The 24,638-nt window shown below is 40.1% G+C and overlaps 1 protein-coding gene across 7 annotated transcripts in view; it reads right to left on the bottom strand.

The window, feature by feature from the left end:
• Positions 1-22,413, bottom strand: part of QKI (QKI, KH domain containing RNA binding) — a 156,554-nt gene extending 134,141 nt beyond the window's left edge. For all 7 annotated transcript variants that reach the window (XM_065057584.1, XM_065057585.1, XM_065057586.1 and 4 more), the window contains exon 1: positions 21,588-22,413. In XM_065057584.1, the coding sequence (XP_064913656.1) occupies positions 21,588-21,729 (142 nt within the window). In that variant the 5' untranslated portion in view covers positions 21,730-22,413. The remainder of the gene's footprint in view (positions 1-21,587) is intronic.
• Between the last annotated feature and the right edge of the window lie 2,225 nt (positions 22,414-24,638).

Raw genomic sequence — 24,638 nt, 5'->3', positions numbered from 1 at the left:
TCATGGTTTATCTCAATACATCTTAAGGAAAATCACCTTCTGCAAATGACACCACAAATAAATAAATAAATAAATCACACAAACACAAATCCCTACACACAAACAACCCTCCCTGCTCCCCCCCCGCCACCACCACCACCACCACTATGCTAAAATGTATTTCAACTTTAAACACGGGGTACTGAAACAGAACCAAGACGAGGCCTCAGCTACACACCAGTTTACACTACTGCTTCCAGCATTAATTGCTCAGAACCATATTCTGCCTGAGACGAAGAACCATTGCTCATTAAATCAGAGCCATGCAGAACTACTAATGGCATATAGCTGAGGCTACATTACTAGAAGGGAAATAAAATTTTAGCACCTACTATGTTTGCTGATGACACCAAGCTGGGAGGAGTGGCTGACAAGCCAGAAGGCTGTGCTGCCATCCAGCGAGACCTGGACAGGCTGGAGAGCTGGGCAGGGAAAGATTTAACGAAATATAACAAGGGAAAGTGTAGAGCACTGCATGTGCGGAGGAACAACCCCAGGTTCCAGTATAAGTTGGGGAATGACCTGTTAGAGAGCAGCGTAGGGGAAAGGGACCCTGGGGTCCTGGTGGACAACAGGATGAACATGAGCCAGCGCTGTGCCCTTGTGGCCGGGAAGGCCAATGGCATCCTGGGGTGTATTAGAAGAGGGGAGGTTGGTAGGTCGAGAGAGGTTCTCCTTCCCCTCTACTCCGCCCTGGTGAAACCCCATCTGGAATATTGTGTCCAGTTCTGGGCCCCTCAGTTCAAGAAGGACAGGGAACTGCTGGAAAGAGTCCAGCACAAGGCAACAAAGATGATGAAGGAAGTGGAGCATCTCCCTTATGAGGAAAGGCTGAGGAAGCTGGGTCTCTTTAGCTTGGAGAAGAGGAGACTGAGGGGTGACCTTATTAATGTTTACAAATATATAAAGGGTGTCATGAGGATGGAGCCAGGCTCTTCTCGGTGACAACCAATGATAGGACATGGGGTAATGGGTTCAGACTGGAACACAAGAGGTTCCACTTCAATTTGAGAAGAAACTTCTTCTCAGTAGGGGTAACAGAGCACTAGAACAGGCTGCACAAGGGGGTTGTGGAGTCTCCTTCTCTGGAGACATTCAAAACCCGCCTGGACACCTTTCTGTGTAGCCTCATCTGGGTGTTCCTGCTCCGGCAGAGGGATTGGACTAGATGATCTTTTGAGGTCCCTTCCCATCCCTAATATTCTGTGATTCTGTGAACGACAGTAGGAAAGTTTCACTTTCTCCATTTAGCATTCAAGACTTGTTTTTATAAGCACTGAACACAAAAGCAGCCAAAACCTGAAACAGTCTTTCAGGCTTCTATTTTTTTGCAAGTCTCTGTCTCCTTCCCTCTAACTTTTTTACCCACCTGTTCCCACATACCGGCTGCAGGCGGAAACAATTCTCTTTTGAAATAATCTTTGAAGGATAAAGAAAAAAGCATAGGCAAATAGTCAATCCCCTCCTGCCACCAGACCTGCAGAGCATCTGATAAGAGCCTGACTGCTTTCAATTACATTGTGCTGTGTTAAAAAAGAAACCCAACCACCAAACCAACAAAAACCTCACAGAAGAGCTTTTTTGGATTCTCTGTCCATCACTGATACTTTAAAAGCTCATTTCAACATGATTTTCTTACAGAAAACGGAAGTAGACTATCATACAGTGAAGTGTTCTTTAAAAGTACCAACAAGCAATCTACCCTTTATAAAGCTCCATACAGTGTAGCAAGGAACTGGAAATACAAGCAGTAACACTAGTTATAATTACTATTCTAAACAGCCTGGGTGCATGCTGAATACATTTCTGTTTGCCAGGAAAAGCTTATGTGAGCAAATTCTATTAGTTTCTCTCATTAATGTTATAAGTATGGAATGAAAAGATATTGGTTGGTATATTTTTTCAGTTTTGAAAGGCAACAACATTATTGGTAACAACTGTCATGTTTCCTCTCAAAATTAAAAGCAAAACAAAACCAAACAAACAAACAAAAAAAATCAAAAATTTAAGAGTGAACTGTAATTCTAGCTGTGCACTTCAAATGGGGACAATATTGAGGGCTTTGCACTCCAGCCAGGTTAAGTGGCTGCCATCAACCCTCAACTCCTCAAGGTGCAAATTAATAGCAACAACAAAGACATAATATTTCAAGGAATAATCTCTGTCACCTGCAATACCTCCCCTTTAGATCAGCAATGAAACTAAAGTGAGACACGGAGGTATTGCTGACTGCATGATGAAGGAAAAAAGCAAATTATTTAGATATCTGGACACCTCTTCAGAACTTCCAATACTGTGAGGAAATCCTAAATTAAAGTTTTAAATTGGTATCAGGAGACCAGTGTATTTAAGCAACCTACTTCTCATATTTACTGAGATTTTGCCAAATTACTTCGAGATTGTCAATCACACAGCTTGGAGAAACTTACTAAAATTAACTCTGTTTCTGCATTTCAGTAAACTGAGTTTTGCCCACTTAGATAAGTAGCAGCAGTCAGTAAAACTGCGAAATAACTCAGTTTCCTGTCTCCTTCTCATAATTTTCCATTCTTGCAAGAAAAGTAACCAAAAGGCCCATCCAATTTTACAGGTTCACAACTTCATGTCAATGTTCTAGTTCCTTCCATACTTAAGCAAACAGTACTAAACAATCTTCTCTTTCTGAAATAATCTGCTCCTAATATAACTTTCAGATCCGGTTAAGAACATGAAAGACAAGAAGTTTAAAGGGGGGCTGGAGGGGTGGCATTTTTGTTTTTAAAAACATCTCAATGAAATACTAAGAACAAAAAAAAAAAAAAAAAGAAAAAAAAAGAGGACTTCTGAGATTTTCATAATGATTTCTCAAAACACATAAATTCTCAGTTTAACATATTCTGGCCAACAATCAGATGCAGATTAATTCCTAAACTTTGGAATGACTAGATGCTCTATTTAAAAGTCTTTATTAATGACAAATGCCAAGATACATATTTACTAGGGACAAACTGAAAACAGAGCTTTCAATCAACAAAGCAAAACAGAAGCTAAACAACAATACTTATGAAAGCTATGAAATGTTAGACACTACAAGACAGCTCACTACTCTAAAGGAAGGAGACTGTATATCCAGAATTACACACAGAAGTCCAGAAGAAATCAGAAATCTGGACCGTCAGAAGAGCATTGCTCCAAAAAGTCAGTTTTGCTGTACTACTTCTCCTTCCTTTGAACGCTGAGAAGTGATGTTATCACTGTCTGTCTTCTCACTTCCAGCTGCAGAGTTCCTGAACATCTCTCACACCAGCTCTGCATAGTAAGCCAATTCAACTCACAGAGCAGAAGACTATTCAAACCTTTTCTCTGTTTTGCTTGATCAGCTTTCTTCCAGGTTACTGAGCTGAAACAGATCACTGAAGAATCCACCAAACACCAGAATTAGCAGAACGGAACTAACAGGGACACCTTCTCAAACAAGAATCTCCCTTTTGAATCATCAAGCTACTAAATTAGTTCAAAACCATCTTCCATAATTTCTCTCCAAGGTTTTCTAGTAATAAAAATAAATAAATAAATAGGTCCTGCTGTTATTTTGCAGTAGGCAGGTTGGACATAATCTCTTTTTCTGTTAACTCAGCATACACACTCCAATTTCAACTCTATCCAAAGCTGCACTTGATCTTTCCTAATTGAATGGGAATCTCTGCGTGTTCACAGTCAGAAAGTAATAAAAAGCACAGGAACAGGAGTGAAAGGGATACCAGCTAACTCTAGATGTTCGTATACACCTGAACTTTTCTACCTGCAGTAAAACAAGAATTCTGAGGAAAAGCTGATCCCTCTTACAAGAATCCTAGAAGTCCAATTAATGTGTTCATTTGAATCTACCACAGTCTCAGAAAATTAACATAACATAAAACAAGATTACAAATGCTACTCTACAAGCAAGTTAGGCCGTGCTCTTCCTGTGACCAAAAATTAATACAGAAATGTATACAGAAAATATATTCCATAGAAATTTTAGTCTGTATTTTCTATAGAAAAACAGAAATAATCCAAAATGGTGAAAATACATTCAAGAACTAGTCAACCATTCATCTTCTTTTACTACAAATCTATACTTTAAGCAAAGGTTTGATTTTCTAAAGGGCAGAACAAAGTTAAATTGAGAGTAAGAAATTTACAGTTCTTGTTTTATACACTTGGTAAAAAGATTCTTCATGTTGGCCCAGAGATCAGGCCATATTTTACCTTTGGGAATTTTACCTTAGGCATCATATAACCAAGAGAATAATTTTAGTATAGACTATGCTTCTGATTTCATTTAAAAGCAGAAACTGGACCAATGAAATATTTGATATAATATCCTTACCAGATTGTTCCAAATGCCACACTTAATATTTTGCCATTAAGTGTTCCTATTCTGTTCACCTTGAAGACAGTGACAAAATCTAATGCTACTCATTTTTAATTCTTCCTGAATGATGGCCACTTCCCAAAACACCCAAAAGAGCAATCCAAGTGTTGCAGTGCGTTAACTGTCTAATGAAATCAGATCTTTCTAAAGGAATTTACTTGCAATTATTTGTATGAACAGATGATAAACATACAATCTTTTAGTAAGCTCCCTAAAGAATGTTTTTTCTTCATTTTTTAATATAGTGCTTACCAGATATGGGAATCATATTTGTAAATTCAGTTCCTACTTATCATATAGGAAGAACATCAGCTTTTGGCACCACCAAAAATTAGAGATTAAGAGGATGACTTGCTGAAATGTATCAGTACCAACAATTTTGAAAAATGCTGCACCTGTATCAGAAATTGTATGACATACTATTAGAAAAAGTATTCTACTTCCAGTGGGACTTCAAGACTAGTTAAATAATTTATGGCATTGCTTTTCACATCAGTGTAATGCAGCAAATAGCCTTCAAATACATGGGTATGCTTTTTTTTTTAAACTCGAATCACATTAGGGTTACATCTGACATAGGGAAAATCCATGAAGCAGTTGGTAAGTTTCAATTAATAATGCATATTAGGTCCTACTTTATAACAGGAGCGAATTACAAGCTAATAAAGGAACAGATTTTTATGAAACCCTCTACCATGTAAAGTTTAAGCAGCAAGGTCAATTTTATTTAGGGGGGGAAAAAAAAAAAAAAGGCAACACAATGCTGTATCTAGTTCTTAAATAAAGACAGACTGAAGCATCATCCGTCTGGACTAAACAGGCCAAGCAAAATACTCTGCAATTCCTATGTTCTCCTCAATGTCGAAATGGGTGGATAAATTTAAAGCCTGCTCTCTCAGGAGTTGCTTTATAGGCAATTTTCTCCCAGTATCAAGGTCTGCAATTTCCATTTGGCTGCCAGTTTGCGATTAAATTCATCACCTTTATTATAAAAATGTGCTGCACTCCACGGCCTGCTGCACAAGAATTGTAAGGAAGACATTTTTCACTGCTAACAGCAGCATCATTCCAAGGCAGCCATCACATCCATTCAGATATTAGCGTCTCCAATGTAATGCAAAGGCCTATCACTCACATGAAAAAGCCCTAACAGCGGGTATACCTCAGAGGGAGTTCTTCACAGGTGGTACCTTTAGTTCAACTTTTTCAGTAAAAGCCACCATCACCGCCTATATTAAGTGCTTCTAGAAGTCGAAGGCTTACAGACAAACATATTGACATTAAATTTGTCTACTTGTGCTAATCAAAACATTTCCGAGAATAAAATCAGTCCTTGTATTGACTACACCTTTACACACACCCTGCACTCCTTACTAAAATACAGGAAATCGTCTTTAAATATTTGTATTTTTTAGTAAACCCTCTACAGGAGTTTAGGCGTTTTTTTTTGTTTGTTTTTAACATACATTTTCTCTTCTTATTGTTTCCTTTCCCACAACTTTGTTTTCAAATTTCACTGTTTTATCCCACCTCAGCATGATCTACTTTTCCTTAAAATGTTGGGGCAAGACTGAAAAGTATTAAGAAAAGGGAAAGAAAAAAAAAAATAAACAAAAAAACCACAACAAACCAACTACAAATATTTGATCTCTCTTGATATGGAAGTCATAGGGGCGAACACAATTCAAGCAAACTACGCGACATGTTTTAATGTCCTTCTCTGCTAAGAATCAAAAGAAACGCCCTATCTTCACTTTGCTGCTTTTTATAAATGCTACTTGAGCTAAGTACGATGTAATAAAATTTTTCTTTAAAACCAAAAGCATACTACTGGAAACAATAAGGAGCAAAGTGATAACTACCAACAGGAATAAGAGCTGACTAAAAGCCACATGTCATATCTTTATTAAGAACAGGAGTTACGTTCATTTTGGTTTGTGCTTCATCAACTAAAGACTTCCGATTAGAGTGAAACAATTAAAGATCATATAAAATCAGCAATTAAAAATATGAAGCCCTTAGTATTCTAGTAAAAAAGTACAAGAGTGTCATTTTAGCCTGTAAAAGAGCTGTATTGGTCACACTGACACATAATCAAATTGTATTAGAAATAACCAATCTACATGCACAGTATGACTTAATTTCACGTTAGATTATTTAAGTATTACTCAGTTGTATCTACTAATGTTGCATTTCAAAAGGTGCATTTCTCTTGCACCATTTTTCAAAAATACTTTGTTATCAGACAAGCAAACTGTAACTCCACAGTTGAATTATCCTGCAATATCTTCCTAACTCATTTCACTTTATGTGGCCACATAAGTGAAAATAATAACACTAGAAATAATTACGTTGTTCTGATCAAGTCTTACATGCATTGTGAAAACATAAGAAAAACCTGTTAAACCATAAATCTCCAATATTTAACTGGCAGTAGTTAAAAAAAAAATAGGTAAATCATGGGCACATGTCAGAAATTATTAAATCTTGCCGAGCAGAGATTTTTGCACCATATCGGATGGGTCACATGAAATAAAATGGCAGTACCATCCAGACCTCAATGACTAATATTAAAGACATATTGCAGAGCATTAGCAGCAATGTAAATTAAGAGAAATCATCTGAGAAGCCATTTCAAAAACATGAACTCGAAAAATGAAAGTTAAACAACTAAAGGTTCTTTAGCCTATTTGTCTATAAAATTAACTAAAATTTCAAAGAGAACTGCCAAGCATTTGTTCCTATTCCAAAATAATACCAGAAACTTTATTTTGGCAATAAAAAATGGCATCTTGTCACATTGTAATTAATTGGTTTCCACTGCAATGCAGCACAGAGAGCTGATTTCAACTCAATTTTATTGAAAACAATAGCTTGGTATTTGCAAGCTGAAATTCCCATTATTTCACAGCCGAGTGCATTTAACAATTGGCACATCAAGTTCCGGGACTATTAGATGAAATTATCAACTAGATAAGATAATGCCACATCAGTGTTTACCTATTGCCACTACAGCAAAAGCTGAGATAGGAGCTTTTCTAACTGAAACCACGATGAGAAAAGGATTACTGTTTTGTAAAAGTCTGTAGAATTAACCGAAGTGTGGTTTATTATAAAGCAAAGTGCTCTGCATGCCATCAGTAGATTTCAGAAGACAAGCAACAATCAGTATGAAAAAAATTCTGAATGATACTTTGCATGATATCTACCATGTTCCATAAGTAAATGTGAATATTGTATTTTAAGAATAGTTTTTAAAGCAGAAGAATTTTATTTTCACTATCAAAAAATATAAATACATTTACATTATGTTTATTAAAATGAGAAGGTTTATTTTTAACAAAAGTACTTAAAAGGAAAAATTAGTAAATTTCTAAACTACACAAAACACGCTTCATTCACAAAGAGAACTTTTCAGTTAATTAAAGCACATTAAAAACTGTCAGATACATGAAGTCTAAAACAGCAGACTCTCCCACTTCCCCTTTGGCTTTACAACTAGAGCAATCTTATGTATAATTTTTAATTACATCAGAAAAAGAACCCACACATTTTCTAATAACATTAAATCTTGTCCATAACTGAGTAATCCATTTCCATTTACTGTAAGAAACAGGTATTAAGTAGTACCACTGCTACAAGAGAAAGAAAGGGAGAGGGAAAGCTGGGGAAAAAAAGAGTGCATATGTGTCTATACACATGAATGGTAGATACAGATAGAGAACATTAAACAAAACTAATATTTATTTTACCGGTCTGGTAGCCAAAATCTGTGCTACCTATAGAATTAAAATGTTGAAGAAAATGTAAGTTTTTACAGAGTACCTACAGAATCATCAATTTTCTCTTCACCTGAGAAATTCCAGGGAATTTAAGAACAGCCTCTTTTAGGAACAAAAAAACAAGTCAAAAAAGTGCCACTCAGCATACAAATTAAGCATTCAATATTTCAACTGAATGCTAACTATAAATCGTGTAACTTTTAAACAGAATTTTATAAGCTTCTAATACAATATAGATTAGAATCACACTAGTTTCATCCTTCTGCTAAATTCACAATAAAGGACCTTACAAATTATGACCTTATATTCAGGATTGATTTAAAGAATGGCATAGGAATAGCATAGGAATGGCACAGGCAGGATATGCACCTGGATTACTACATATTAAACACTGTTTTAAGTTACATTTTGTTATATTTCCTCCCAAGTTCATTTATCACTAACACCAAACAGGTGCCATCAGCTCATAGGGCTGTCCATTGCGGGGGGGGGGGGGGGTGGAAAGCAGTGTGTGGAGCAGGGCGATGTGGAAACACTGAAAGAAAACATCTCCTGAAATATTTTCAGCTAACCATTCAGAACTTGCTTTAATATCCTTGTTCATGAATGACAATAGTGTGGCTATTTTAATAGAATTAAAATTAAAAGCTACAGATGCCTTTAAAGACACTTCACTACTGAAATTATTCTATAATAATAGCATACCAAACAGAATTTAGTAGGTTACATCTCTTATAACTATTCTTGGCAATTAACATGTTAATATTGTGGACTTCCAGTGCTCTAAACTGGACTCTACTGATAAATATAATTATTCTCTACATCTCATCTGGAAAAAACATCGGCATACTCCCTAGTTTAGTAAACATGTAACAGCAGGAAGTCCTAAGAAAAGAATAAATGCAGACATGTGAAACAAGTTTCCATTTACATAATGGTAAACGCAATTTGTTTTTGTGATCTCCTTGAAGTTTCATCTTTCAAAACTTTGGCCCACAGACAAGGACAATTGGTCTTCAACCTCTTCCATTTAGAGACTAACAAAAAGGTCCTAAAAGAGGTGAAGGCTCAGCGTAGCCTATTCCTCTTTCTTCGTTATCTTCAGCGACTCTTCATAGGCAGTAGTTCTGGAAATCGCAGATTGAAAAACACCATTCTGTTTAACTTGTATTGCTTTTCACTTAGCTCAATTAACTTTGCAAGCTAAAAAAAGATGCTGTCTACTTCAGAGAACGTGGTCTCAGAGGTCTCATTTCAAATACTATTTTGTTTCCATGCAACAACAAAATATAAACTCCTAAGAATTAAGTTTAGGGAAAAAAAAATCCCTTTGATGTTACTTTTTGTGCAAGTGACTGCAAAGTTTCACTGATGGTGCTGCAAAATGAAATATGCCTGCTTTGTAATCCTTTGCTATGTCAAAAAAGGTTAGGACAAGGAGTGGTCAGAGCAGCTCAGTGTGACAAGCACAAGGAAAATCAGCATAGGTTAAGCTGGAAAAAGACAGTACATGCGGAGGAAATTTTTATTAGATTGTAAAAACACTAACTTCAATATAAAGTTACTCCATCTCTCTCATCCTGAGAAAAAGTTTTGCCAAACAGATGATCCGAACCAGATGACACGCTACTTCAGATTCCACACAACGGTTACTGACACCTCTGTATCTCAGCGTTATTCTTCTTTCCCAAATCAAGCATAGTGTATAATCTTATAATGTCTGAAGGCCAACTTAAATTGTTACATTATTTTTGTAAACTGGAAACATTTCCTGGGCAGAAAGACATTTCAGTTTAAAATACAGGTACTTCAAGAAAATGTATTCGAATTTTTCTGCTCCTTTCATAGAATTATTTTATGAACAGTTTCAAGATCAATATGTAACACAATTTTTATAGTTACTTATATAGCAATATGGTCTTAAAAGATACTGTAACCTTTCTGTCAATTTTTTCATGGTATCAACATTGATAGGTGCTACAAGAAACTACTAATCTTTAACTAGGCTATGAAAAGGCTCCTTCAGTGTTAGTGCTTTACTAGTATCCTGCCTTTGTATCTCAAATTTAACACTAAGAGCACACAACAGAAGTTTTAATAAAGAGAGAACATAATATCTTTCTGATTGTTCAGGAACACATTTTAGTTATTAACTATCACTCAAACCTTTTAGCAGCCAAGCTGCTTAATCCAGAGGAGAAAAACATACTACAAATGTAGTTTGATCTGTGTAGCAATTTATACTGTAACATGACATTATAGTAATACTATACTAGTTATGACTACTATATGACATACCGAAATGCTTGCCTTCAACACTAATTTCAGTAATGAATTCTACTCAGAGCTGAGAAAGGCTGTACATGTAGATTTAGTTAACTACAGTAACTAAACAGAAAAAAACCCATAAAAATAGTCCCCCCAAAGTTAAGAACTTGAACGTTATTACTTCAAACTGTTCTCCACATATCAAGTGTTCAACAATTTGATACCACAATGAGTGGTCAAAAACAATTCCAGCACAAACCATATTAAATGAGATTAGAAAGACCTATGCACATGACAAAAAACACTTAAAGACAAGTTTATTTCTGGCTTAACCCCCTCAAATTCACAACTACTTTCTTTATCCTAAAAAAAAAACCAAAAAACCACACACACAAAAAAAACAAACCACCAACAAAAAAACAACAAAAACACACAACACCACCAAACAAAAAAACCTGAAAGTCACCAGTAACTAAAAGCTGTAAGATCTAAGACAAGTTAGTGCAAAACTTGAGGCAAAATTAAGTTCAGAATAAACTAAAACTGCTTCAAAGGTAACTTAGCCAAATTCATATTGCCAAAAAGGTTGCTGAGATTGCAAATATCAAGGGAAGTTCAGGAATTTGTCTTCAAAACTTCACTCACATTTATCAGTCCTAAAGATTGATGCAAATCTTTTCAATAAAGTACAAACCAGTGGCCTATCTGTCATTTTACGCTGTTGAATTTAGTAACCATCTTAAATTGTAGATGGGATGTTTCTTTTCTACTCAGCCAAGCAAAGGAGCCCAGTCCCTCCTCACTTAATTACCCAGCATACACCTAAATACCACTGGCCATCCCTCAATACTCCCGAGCTAGCTGGAGGGGTGATCTACCGCAGCATCCATTTCTCCCCAATTCATCATCGTCAGCTTTCTTGCTGACACTCTTCAAAGCTGCCTAGGTGATGAATTGCTCTGTTATTCATCTTATGTTAATCTGAGGCTGACGCAAGAATACCTTTCTGAAGACATTTAACAGTATTAAAACCCGGCACTACCAAGTGCCCTCAGTGTGCATTAAACCTCCCATTTGGAACCAAAAAGCTCCCTCATGAATAGTTATGACTAAAATACAGTTACTAAATCAATAGGCTCTAGGCTTAGGTACCTCATTACCTACAGACAGAGCTTCCACACAATTCCTTGTTTCCCTAGAAGCTACACCAGAATTATTAGAAATTGGAAGTACTTTGATCCATATGGAATTCAACCTCAATTAACCCCATATTAAACTGATATAGGGAAATTTTTCTCCTCCTGTTCCTCAAAATATCAGTATATTTCTTAAATGTTGCAGATCTCTAAAAAAAGTTCTTTGAAGTCCATAAGTTTAATAAGCTTTTCTCAAGAAAGGCGCCTGTACTTTTTGAAGTTTCTTCCAAGGCAGATTTGATCTTTAGATAATGTTTGTTCCAGATTTTTTCCCAAAGGATTATGGTAGTCTTGTCACAAAATTTATCAACAAAGCACAAATGCACTGCAAGAAATTTCAAAATATGAGACTCAAATCTCTGTAAACATGTTATTACAACAGCTAAATATATTTCCCTTCTAAAAGCAACTGCAGACACTAATTCTATACCTGAGAAGTACTAAACTATCAGTCTTCCTCTCAAGACATTTTAATACATGTATAATCTGTCTTCCTGATAGAATCTCGGTAAGAATTCATTTCTGATTCCTACCATATCATCTATGCCTAGATTTTGTTCAAGTCTATTTACCGGTTGATCACAAAGTTGACAGAACTATGTGAAAAGTGGGAACAAAAGAATCTGTATAAGCAGTCTTGCTTCAGGTTGATTCACAGGCAGTATCAGATTTCCATAAAAGCCTCGAGTGATTTAAAGTAGTAGTAATTTTCTCGTAAACTGACTATATATAAGCCTCTCCAACTACGCTTATCTTTATAGATGATACGATACTTATGCAATTAAAGAGCTACCAACAACTTGTCTCTACAATCACCTAACATGCACCATTTTCTCACTGCACAATCTTCACAGCAAAACCATCGTACTTTAAACAAGACAGCTGAGCCTATTACAGCATTTTAACCTTCAACTTTAACACACAAACTAACTGTTAGAGAACACACCTGTCAATAGATTGTACATGTAGTATTTAGGCAAAGTTAGTCTGGAAGGTTTGAAGGAAGGAGGGGGGAGATGACAACAGTTTGACAACTTTTTTTAAAAAATCCCATGTTAAATTTCTGACATAGAAGTGCAGCTCATGCTCCTTCAAAATGAGACAAACTGAAAGTACCTAGAAGCCCTACACACAGATGAACAACACTTCTCTAAAAGAAAACAGCACCAGCTCATATTATATTCTGTATAGTAGAATTTTCCTTGTGTTCTCCTCCCCATTCCTGCAAAGAAACTGAAGACATTCCACAGCAAACAGAAGTGGATTTGGCTTGCTCTGCATCTAGAAATTGAAAATAATGCATTAACCTTTTGTATAACTATTTATGGGTTATTAGATTAAGCTGTATTAAGAAGAATATTAACTGGTTTGCTGTAGCTTCAAAGCCTGATAAATAAATGGAAGCATTATGCAACACCAACTGAATGTTTTAGTTCAGTTGCCATTGAAAGATATGAACCAGAACATTAAGTTTTTGTTAATACTTGTGCTAGATGGATCTGCTGCTTACTTTTTATTATTTCAGGCGTATTGCACCTTCTAGACAGTAACGAAGAAAATATACTACAGTTAGGATAGGATGTTTCAACCAAGTAATAGTTACAGAGGTTTCTAAAACAGTCCTTTAATCTGAACTAGACAAAATAATACGGTTCATTATTTCAACAGCTGAAGGACTTAAAGAGTTCAGCAAAGTCTGACTTCCATCTAGTGTCAGCTAGTCTGAAAACAGTCACGTCCCTAAAATTTTGAAAGGAGTAGATGCACAATCAGTTGACATCAATTAGTGGTTTCAGACTTTAAAGTAAATGTTTAAGCAAATGCACTCTCCCCAAGGCTCTGCTCTGTATCTTTGGTATTGAGCCACCTCAGCCTTTGTGCCAACACAAGCACTCTGAGATCACATATGGTGAGTTTGATCATAGCTCTGATCTAAAAAGAAAGCCAGCACCACATCAAAACAAACTCAAAAAACCCCTGACCAGTCCAAAATATCAGCTGACCTTTTAAACCAGAAACTGGTCCACCAGAAAACGGTATAAAATACTGTATTATCATCTCCTGCCTGTGCTCTAACATCAGCAGCCACTCTGACGCATTACCACCCAGAACTACACCAACATAATTTCCCAGCAAAGTAACAAGATGTTACTTGTTTGTCATGCTGGGAATTTTTTTCCCTTTCAAATCAAGTCTTAAAGCAGCATAAACATTTATAAGGTTATATACCATTAAAAGTGTTAACTTCCCCACTGTTAATAGCTCAGATGTCAGCCAGTTATCACACAAATTGCTTCCTGGTTTATTCCCTTTAGAAAGGGGGTATCCTGAGGGCCTTCCTGCCCATGCACTTCCAGGAATGAAATGCAATGAAATTAAAATGTATCAAAACATTTCTCTGGTACACCCTGTCCTGGATGTACAGAAAAATCTTCTCCACTACACTATGAAGTAAAGTGCAAGTATTCAGGTGAAACTGCAAAGGTCAAAAATATTTTTTAAACTGATTTAAAAAATAAATTACTTAAAGCATGCTATTCAATCAACTATACACCACTAAAAATGCTAAAAGAAAATCCATTAATAGCTACCTATTGCTGTTTCCCTTCAAGAGAATGATGTTCTGCAATTAACTGAGAAGCAAAATTTATTATTTTGACACCAAGTATGAAAATCAATTCTCAAATAAAAAGTAATTGAAAACATGGTTTCAATTTTTACTCAGTATTTTATACCATGATAATAAACAAACAAACAAAAAACAAAACAAAAAAAAAACAAAAAAAAAAAAAAAAAAAAACAACAAAAAGAACCAAACCTGTCTAGTGTTTCCACACTCATTCTGAGCGCTAACACCTGCTAAAACAGGTGGAAAGTATCTAGAAAGCTGCAACTTCTAATACTGGACCCAGACAACACAGGTTTAGTAACAAGAGCCTGAGCAGAAGCATTTTAACTTGTACCACCTTGTTGTTCTGAGACACCCAACTGGCCTGCAACAGGCACCTTTCCCATGGAAACGACAGCTACACCATGGAGGGGTAGCTCTGCTAATGAAGATGCATATTATTTCTTTAAAGCTGTCATGGTTGCTTTGCTCATTCAAGCATAAATTGTCTCAAAAAAATAAGCTCTGCAATTAAAAAGCTAGCTTCATTTCTATTAAGTGTTTCCACAAAAAACAACCAAAAGAAACCCAAAGACTGCTTTACCTGCACTGCACAAAGTAACATGGGATATATTCTCAAGCCAAAATGTAATGTTGCTTAACTTCCAGCAACCCAACTCCTTGTCTCATCACAGCAAAGGGATCTAACTCAGGTTATAAACACTCACCCATCATGTGTCTCAGCTGTAGTGTCCTTCACAGACCTAGATCCTCCTGCTACAAAGCCACAAACATCTTCCATGGTACTTCTACTGACCTAACCAATTGCATTAAGCATAATGAGATTAAAAACACTGGCAATTTCACTGTTCCTACTAATTTTCTTAGGACTGGCTTATTAAATGCCAATAAAACATCAACAGAAGATTTTCATAATATGCATCTTGATAAAAATCAATACAGAAAAATTCAGAGAACCCAAATAAGAAGTTGCAAGTTATGTTTAAATAAAGACAAGGGTCAGTGAGTGAGGGCATTTCATTGCTTCACAGCTTTCCCGGCTTTCCTTGTCTCCCCCGTCTCCCGCCCGCCCGACATTCCATATAAGCAGCCGAATACAAACCATCAGTCTCCATGGCAGACTCCTGCTGTACTTCAATCAGCCTGAGATGACAGGATGGTCCGGTAATTAACATGAACACAGGCCTATTCTGTCAGTCAGCCACAGATTATACACTAGATCAGCCTCTAATAATACATCTAATTAACAGAATATCTGTATCAGTATGCATTCTCCAAAAAGAAGAATATTTTAAGGTTACAGACAGTAATTAAAGGCAATTCAAATGTACTTGCTTTTCTACCAAAGTTACAGAATTCAAATCACTGTAATACCCTGCTCCTGATTTGGCATTGTTTAGAGTACTCACTGAAAGTTTTAATTTAAGGACTGAAACCTGGTCAAAAAAAGCTACTGATCTACAAAAGTAACTACTCATGTCCAGGCTTCTCTTCACATGTACACTGCTCACCAAACACCAGCAACTTTTCTCTGACATGACCTTTTCTCTATTGATGCATGTAAATTTCATTTTCATAAATAAGACATTCTAAGTGCTCTCTTAAAATCTACCGTTTCTCAGTTGTTGCTGATTTGTTTGGGTTTTTTTTCCCCTCACTTTACTACTAACCAACACACCTTCAGTTTTTCCTTTCTGCGCTACAAAAACATCACATGCCACTCCCTAATCTAATCGGTAGCAAGACATTTTTATAGGACACGAGTTACTTTGGAAACTATTGCGTACAACTTCAGATGAGGAAAATGTAATGCAATTCCAACCTTAAGGAATAAGTAACACAAAACAAAAATGATGAAAAATTCAAACAAGTCTCTCACAATTTAAAGACATATGTCAGCAGTTCTCGTATAGAACTACATCTACTATGGTTCCTCTTAAAAAAAACCCCTCTGATGACAGACATCTTAATAATAAATTATTGGTACGCAACAGTGAACAAAACTGCTTTCAAAACATAAGATTAAAATAACTGCTTTACTAACTTAAAACTTTTATCTGTCAAAACACCACACAGATTTTTAAGATGCACACCAGGTGACTGCAATTCTATGAATGTTGCAGTTCCAAAAATAACTTCTTTTAAAAAGATCTGAACTGTTGGGATCGCGGGGCGGGGGCGGGGGCGAATTTTAAATATTCTTCCCCAAGCTTAAAAAAAATAAACCTTTTCCTAAGTGCAATGGAGCTTTTGTTTTGATGTTATAAGAGGCTGCCAAAGAATTACAACAACAAAAACACACCTCAGAACAACTCCTGTGAAGTTTTTATACACACAAGTTCTAAAAGCTCTACAGCCTCATTATTATGTGACAATCATAAATCAGAAAACTGCCTCAGACCATTACCTTAAGATTTACACTTGATTAAAGAACCAGAATCAAAAGAGCACTATTGATAAAGAGCACACAAACAACACTGGATGCTCTTGTTGCATGCTGTTTTGTACAATTTTAATGTTAAAACTCCAAATCCAAAAATTACCCTGGGACTGTCTGGGCAAAAACCTATATAAGGCCTTCACCCTGAAGAAAATCCTTCTCTTCACTTTGCATTAAGAGGCACGGTTTGTAAGGAAATAATGAGGTTCTATTGCAAGACCTGATACAACTGAAAAATAGTCATGCTAATGTGGCCAATGCCCCTTCATCAAATTTGACAAGTCAGCAAAACCCTCACTAAGCACAGGCTACATTTACATAATCACAAACAATAAGGTCATGTGCAAAAGTAACCAGAAAACATCTCAGAAAGAACTTATTTACAACACCAGAGCACAGCTCTTTAGTCCTAACACATGCAGACATTTTGGTTAAGACACTGAGACTGATACAAAAACTTCAGTTTTGGGCACTGAGCTCTGCAAATTCACATGCACTTTTCTCAGTGAACAGAGTGAACAGAAAAAGCAACATCCAATAAAAAAAATATGCTCCTTAATCCCTACCCAGACGTTTTTACAGTTGGCGTTGTTATAACCGCTAGTCAGAAAGACATGAAATTACATTTATCTCCAAAAGCTAGATGCATGGCTTAATTTATATTTGAAAGTAGACACACTTGTAAGCCACATTCAAGACAAGTTTGACAGGAAGGCAGAGGTTTTTGGTGTATAGTTTACAGAGGAGAAATGAATTCCCAGTAAGGCCTGCATCAATACCTTTTTAAAAAAGGCCAGACCACAGTTTTGATCTGTGCTCATTCCGATCAAGTACAACATTCTGACCACTTACAAGTTCAAGAAAAAAAAAGGAGTAAATATACAAATTACACTACTCAGATCTCAGCTAATGGTTACCTCAGTAATTTCAATAGATAAGAATACAATTGCAGAGTTTAAAATATCCAATTTATTTAAAATATATAGTGCAAGAAAAGTGCTACAACTTCATTCTTCCACAATAGGCACCATTAAAATACACAAATAGTCAGAAAAAAACAGCCTAGGTTAGAATCATGAAAGTTAGCATCTGAGAAGCTGAAATGCAAAAAAATCAGGTCACATTTGATGGTGCAAACAATGACAGGAAATACAGCCTATTCCACATTCAGGAAGAGCCCTCTCTTCCCACAGGTTTGCACTAGTCTGATAAAAACAATCCAGCTTCCTAGTTATTATGATGTGCACTTTAAACATCCTTGTTAATCCACAGTAATACACATAAGAAGTTGAAAGCACATATATGCAAAAATATCGGTGCCTTAAACAAAACCGTGACTTTAATATTTTATTATAAATTAGTTGTTTTTTCTTTAAAATTTCCTCCATATACCTCTCACATTTAAGCCGATCTTCAAAACCAAATGTCGTAAGGCAGAGACCATCTACTAAGTTAAGCAGTACAATTTTCAAATATCGAACACTGGGACAGTGGAAAATGTGGTTTGGATAACATACGCAGCACAGAAAAGGGCCAAAAAAGTAAAAGTACATTCTGAAACCCAACCAGATTAGACGTACTGTTCTTCATCTAAACCGACAGGTCTATTTCTATGTCTGTTGCATACAATTAGAAGTAATCTCACCACAGGCCTATTTGAGTTTTGGTTTTAAATACTGTCATGTAAAAATAAATAAATAAACTAACCCCTAGCATTCCAGGAGAGAAAGCAATCCCATGTTTCATTTGTTTGAATTCTTAGGGTTGTGACTATTTCTTCAATTTAACTAGTACAAACTAAAAGACAAAAGCTGATCGTAATATTGTTCTTCTCAAGCATAAACAAAACCTTCAGGAAAACGGCCATATAGTAACTAATACAAAACAACCACACAAACACCACCTATCTAAAGCACAAAACAAACCAGAAGAAGCAAACCAAATTGCAGGAGGGGTGCAGGCAGAGGGTATGTGAACACTCTAACTTTATTTTTAGAGAGAGATAAATATATATATATATACACACACACACCTGCCCCTAATATTTGGTATTCTCAAAGGTGACGTGAAACAACTGATGAAACTATCAAATATTACACTTCTAAGTAGGCATTCTAAATCTTGCAGACCTTTCTAGAAAACTAGAGAACCCTTCTGGAGGATCTCTGTGTAACATATAGCTCCAAGACATTTAACACGGTGCCCCTCTGGTAACCAGGAAAGGTGTTTTACAGAACAAGAGTTGTTCCAACTTCTCAACTGTTCATTGCTATTGACTACTCTACCTACATATTAATAATACTGCATGTAAGCAGACAATATCTGTAAGTCCACGTGAACACAGATACGCGCACAAATCCACAAGTACTTTGTCATTCTTTGGTATCTTCTAATAGATGTGTTAATTTTCACTGCTCAAGGCAGTGAGATGGTGTTCAGAGGCCAGTCTCACGCCTCAGAAAAAAAAATAACTGGCGCCCCTTAGTGTTCAAATTTTGAAGTCTCGAAGCAATTTACTAGATTTGCATGAAACATTTTTTCAACATTCCAAAAAGTTTTCTGCCTCCACAATACTTCCACCCAATTGCCAACGTAAACAGGAAAAGCAGAAAGGCTTAAAGGGACAGCAGACTTCTTCCTGAGACTACTCAGAAACACAAATTCTATTTTATTTATTTTTCTTTTAAAGAAGAGCATGAAGAATACCTCCAACAGAATCCTTAAACTCTTTCAGCAAGTCTCCAAAGCCCTCATTTTGGAATGCCAATACTTCACAAAACATATTTCCAGAGCTTTCGCTATTTAAAAATATATCAAAAGGTGCAAGGATTTCAGACATTCCATTTTCATTTGCCTTTTCGCATGGTGAAATGTTTTTCTTTCTTTCTTTTGTCCTCAGACCAAAAAAAAAAAAAAAAAAAAAAAAAAAAAAGTTTCAGGCATCCTCTGGCCAAATACTTTAGGTTGAAGAGATTCACCGGTTTAAAAATCCGATATCAAACCTCCAGAAGGCTCATTTGTGCTAAAAAAGAAGTCCTCTCAGTCAAGTTTCTTCTTGATGTGTGTTGTAAATCTAACTATTCTGAAGAGGTTGTTTGCTGTGGTGACCCAGAACATAAGTTTTAACTAGTTTTAATTTTCACATCCATATTAGGTTCAACATGAACTCAAATTTCACCAAGAGTCTTGAAAATAAAAACAGAATATCCCATTATATCGCTTTGCACGATCCATCTTTCAGTATTCTTCACTGTGTTGTTTTTCATGTTGCCTTTTTTTTTACTCCTCTATTATTTATTTCAGAAGGTATTATTTTTCTGGTATGCTATTTATTGTTGTACTACAGTCACTATCTCATTTTTACAGTCTTGGGAGAGGGCGGGGAGTTGTTCTACCAAATATAACCAGCTCTTTCATCTTCCGAGGTCAACAACTTCCCAAACTTCTTCTAATGAGGAGGAATACATCTGCAAACAAGAATCCTAACTCTAAATCTCGAAGTTCAGTATTTCATGCTAAGAATCCCAACAAGTTGAAACTGCCTAAGTAATTTATGCTTTCATCGTATTTTACAAAGCTACCAAACACGATTAAGCAAACTCTAACCCTCCAGAAAGCCCAGGTTCAAAGTGGTAAAAAAGGAAATGCTTTTAACAAGAAAAGCAAACCTGTGAAGCCAAGCATAAAAAGAATTTAAGATACTAAGAACATGTGTATCACCTTATTTTTAACACAATGGGCCTGCTATTGTAGTGGGAAGATATATGGGACAAATGAAGTTCCCAGCATATACTTTATTTTTTTCATTTCCAAAATGTGATTATTTGTAAAAGCACTTAACCTTAAAGGGAGCTAGTTAAGAAAAAAATAAGGAAGAGGGTCAACCCACAGGAGCAGCCCCTCGCCCCTCTAAGCACGAACGGGGTGCAAGGCTGGGGCAGCAGTAGCTGGAGTAGACGAGGCAATTTCGTAATTTTTTTTTCCCTTCACTAAAAGTCACACGTAGGACTCTTGCAAGTTAGTTTCTTTAAAAGGTAAGGAGAGCTGAAAGAAGAATTTGTTCGCTTGCCTCGCAATATACGAAAATTATAATTAGTTTGTGGCCAGTTCGGGGTGGGGTAGTGCTGGAGCTGAAGAAAGAGCTCAGCCCCCTCCGCCTTAGTCATTCAAGTTCAAGCAGCTTCCAGAACAGCCAAATCTCGAAACCAAACACCCTCCCAACCCGCCCCCCCACCCCGCCCGGGGCCCTCCGGCCGGGCCGACCGGCGCTCCCCGCAGGGCGCCGCACCGGACCCCGCTCCCCGCCGCCGCGGGAGGGAGGGGAGCGCCGCGCCGCGCTCCCCCGTGCCGTGCCGCCAGCCTGCCTTCCCCTCCTCCCTGCCTTCCCCCAGAGCACATTCCTGAGCTCCTCTCCTCGCTCCCTCCCCTCCGTGCCGTGGTTACCCTTCCCCCGGTTTTCGGAGACAGTGTGGGGAAGGGAAAAAGAAAAAAAAAAATTAGGGGAAAAGAAACCCCAGGAGGGAGCGGGGACCTGTGCGGCCGGGGCTGCCTCTTCCCCCTCCCACTCGCTCACCAGTCCCCCGGCACCACACGGCAGCAGCCAGGGCGGGGAGAGCCCGCACTTCCCCTTTGTTTTCGGCTCTCCAGCCGGGGCCCGAGAGCGTGCGGAGAGGAGCGGGGAGAGGGAAACAGGCCCCGGGCTTCCCCCGCCGCCCGGCCAGGGCTGGGGCGAGGGACCGAGCGGGATCCCGGGAGCGCCGCGGAGGCCCGGGGGAGGGGGGGGAGGCAGGGCAGGGCGGCGGAGCGGGGGAGGGGACGACCAAGCGAGCGCCTTTACCTTCGTCCAGCAGCCTCTCGAGGTGGTTGAAGATCCCGCAGAAGTTGGGGAGGCTGCTCATCAGCTTCTTGTCGTTCATCAGCTGCATCAGGTAATCGGGGCTCGGCTTCGGCTTCTCCTTGGTTTCCATTTCCCCAACCATATTCCAAGCCCGCGCAGAGACGGCGAGCGCCCGCAGCAGCTCCGCCGAGCAACGCGACCGCGGCACGGGGCGCCCGGCTGGATCCGGGCGGGCAGGGAGGCGGTGGGGGAGGGGAGGGGGCGGGGAGGGGAGCTTCCCCGAGGAAGGAGGAGGAGGAGGAGGATTCAAATCCGGAGACAAACGCAGACCCGCCGCCGAGTCCGAAGGGCCGAAAAAAAGAGGAAACTCGGCAGAAACCCCCGTGCGGGCTGCGCCCTCCTCCCCGGGCACAAGGACCCGCCGCCGCCTCTCGGTGCCGCCGCCGCTTCCCTGCTCCGTGCGCCCTCGGCCGGCGCAGTCTTCGGCGTGTCCCCCCTCCTCCTCCTCCTCCTCCCGCGCACACACACGCTGAGCCCGGCTTCTCCTCTCGCCGCTGCCCCCTGTCTCCGCGGCGGGGGAGGGAGGGGACGAGCGGAGCGGAGCGGGGCGGGCGGGCGCTGCTGGCGCGGCTGCCGCTTCCGAGGAGCCGCCGCCGGTGTCTCTCCGCTGTTGCCGCCGACGACGCTGTTGTTGCCGCCGCGCTGCGCCTGGCGTGTCCTCCTCTCCGCCTCCCGCCCGCCCGCCCTCCCGCCGCCGCTGCCTGTGGCTGGTGAGTCTCAGCCCCGCCGCCGCCTCCTCACTTCTCCTCAGTTCGCTCCGGAGTTCGCTTCAGTTCAGGCTGCGCTGGCAGCAGCGGCGGCGGCAGGAGGAGGGGAGGGGGCAGGGCCCGCGGGGGTGGGGACATGCCGGGGGGCGGGGCCGGGGGCGGGGCGGCCGTTACTCGGTGGCCGGCGGCAGCGCCGCTTGGCGGAGCCAGCTGGCGCTCCCTTTCCGCTCGGGGGGCCCGGGGCGGCGGCGGCGGCGCGGCGGGGGGAGGGGAGAGAAGGGGACGCCGCAGGGCCGAAGGTCTTTTTCTCCCCCCGGCCACGCCCTCCCCGAGCTTTTGCGCGTGGACAGCCGGCGCAGGCGCGCAGCGCCCCGTGCAACTCCCGCGCGCTGCCCCCCCTGCCGCGCGGAGCCACGCGCGCGCACAGAACTCTTCTAAACAAAGTCGTGTCGCTTCACCCGCTGCGCGCGAGGGGGGGGGGCGGGGCAGGGCTGGGTCACGTGCGCCCTCGGGGGCGGGGAGAGCCTCACAGAAGCGCGCGCGCCCGCCCTTTACAACGCCGCTGCTGTCTCGCGCGGTCACGGTTTCGCGCAGCAGAGGCGCTGGAACCGGGCTGGAGGGGAAGGAGAGGGGCGGGCGTTGTATGCGCCGCGCATGCGCCTGCGGGCGGTGGGCGGTGCGGGTGGCGGAGCGGCGCGAGGAGCGATTTCCAAGCGGTAAAGCGGCTGCGAGGGCAGGTGGAGGGCGCGGCGCGGGGCCGAGGTACCGGTGCCACGGGAGCTCCCCGGCCGCGAGCCGTCGCCTGCCTTGCGGGAGAGCGAGGAGAGGCGGAAGTGGCAGGAGCTTGGCGGCCGGGCGGTGCGAGCCCGCGTGCTGCCGGAGCGGTTTAACGGCTACCTTCGGCCTCGGCGGGGCGGGCCAGGGGCTCGCTGCCGCTGCGGGAGGAGAAACATGGGCGGTGGCGGGCTACCTCACTCCCGAGCCCAGAGCGACGATGGCGGCCTCCGCCTGCGGCGGGTGCTGTGCAGCGCCGTGCCTCAGCCGGGCGGCCCGCCCGCTTCGGTGCCCCGCGGCCGGCCGTGTCCTGGGGCCACGTCCGTGCCCCAGCCTCGCCGGCAGGCAGTCAGACGCCCTTTTTCGCTTACAGGGCAGCGCCGTGGTTTGGCATCAGTCATGACTCGTTTGACGGGTTTGGATGAGAGACGTGATGGGAGCAGCAGTATCCGGCAGCGAGAACCAAAATTTGTGTGCTCCATCCACTGCAGCCGCAGAGGCAAAGCAGCACGACGCGGTTGCTTGTACGTATTCTCCCTGGTCGATGCCTTCCCCGTGCAGCTACTCGGTGTTCTTACTTGATTTTTGTTATTTAGGAGGTCGTCAGAAAGCGTTGATGTAATTCTCAGTAGCTTGGTTCAGCTTATGTTATAAAGCTAGATAAAAATCGCTTCGTGCTTTGTTTAGTTCTCTGAAAACAGTCATTTTTAATAGGACTAGGTATAAAGTCTATATATTGCTTAAAGTTCTGTAAAAATTCAAATTTATTTGCTGATACACTGCACACTATCTGAAAAAAACTTTAAATATTAGGTTAGTAACAATGAACAGTGCTTCCACAACTAAAAAGAAGTACAGCTGTCTTGTCTCTTTGACAGATGTACAATTTTACTTGGTATTGTCAAGCAGTATTACTCAACTTTTCCTTAAAGATATGCAATGATGAAAATGTGGGGAAAGTGTAGTTCGCATAATAGTAAAAATGCCTTGCATTATTGCATGCCTTCTAGTTTTTACTGTAGTTTTCCCTTTTAAATGTGTAGAACTCACTATTTGGGCATGAGGATTTTTATTTTATTTCACAGTTTTAAGTAAAAATTATGGCTTATGTAAGATAAGTCAGATTTATTGCTTTCATATTTTAAAAAATGTATATTCAGCAAGAAAATGTTATCTTTGTTATAGAAAAGAAAACTATAGCAACATTACAAACCATTTTTTTTAAATATAGATTTTTAGTCTATCAATAGAATGCCCAAAGCACACTGCAGTATGTCTATGGATGATGAAACAATGCAGTTTCCATTTAATAAGAAGATTGTGTTTTCTGTTTTCCAACCTTGTTTTATAAGGTGGTGTTTTAGCTTGTCACAATTTTACGCTTAACAAAATCGCCATCCTTTTATTGTAGGTGAGTCTGAAATATGATGCATTTTTGTAGCCCATCATTTGCGAATTTTTAAACAGTGAGTGAAGGCTCTTTTTAACCCTGAAAAAACTTGGTATTGAA

Source organism: Columba livia, chromosome 3 (genome assembly GCF_036013475.1).
Source record: "Columba livia isolate bColLiv1 breed racing homer chromosome 3, bColLiv1.pat.W.v2, whole genome shotgun sequence".
NCBI classification, from domain to species: domain Eukaryota; kingdom Metazoa; phylum Chordata; class Aves; order Columbiformes; family Columbidae; genus Columba; species Columba livia.
The sequence above is the reverse complement of the archived record's forward strand: the minus strand, read 5'-3'. Positions and strand labels throughout refer to the sequence as shown.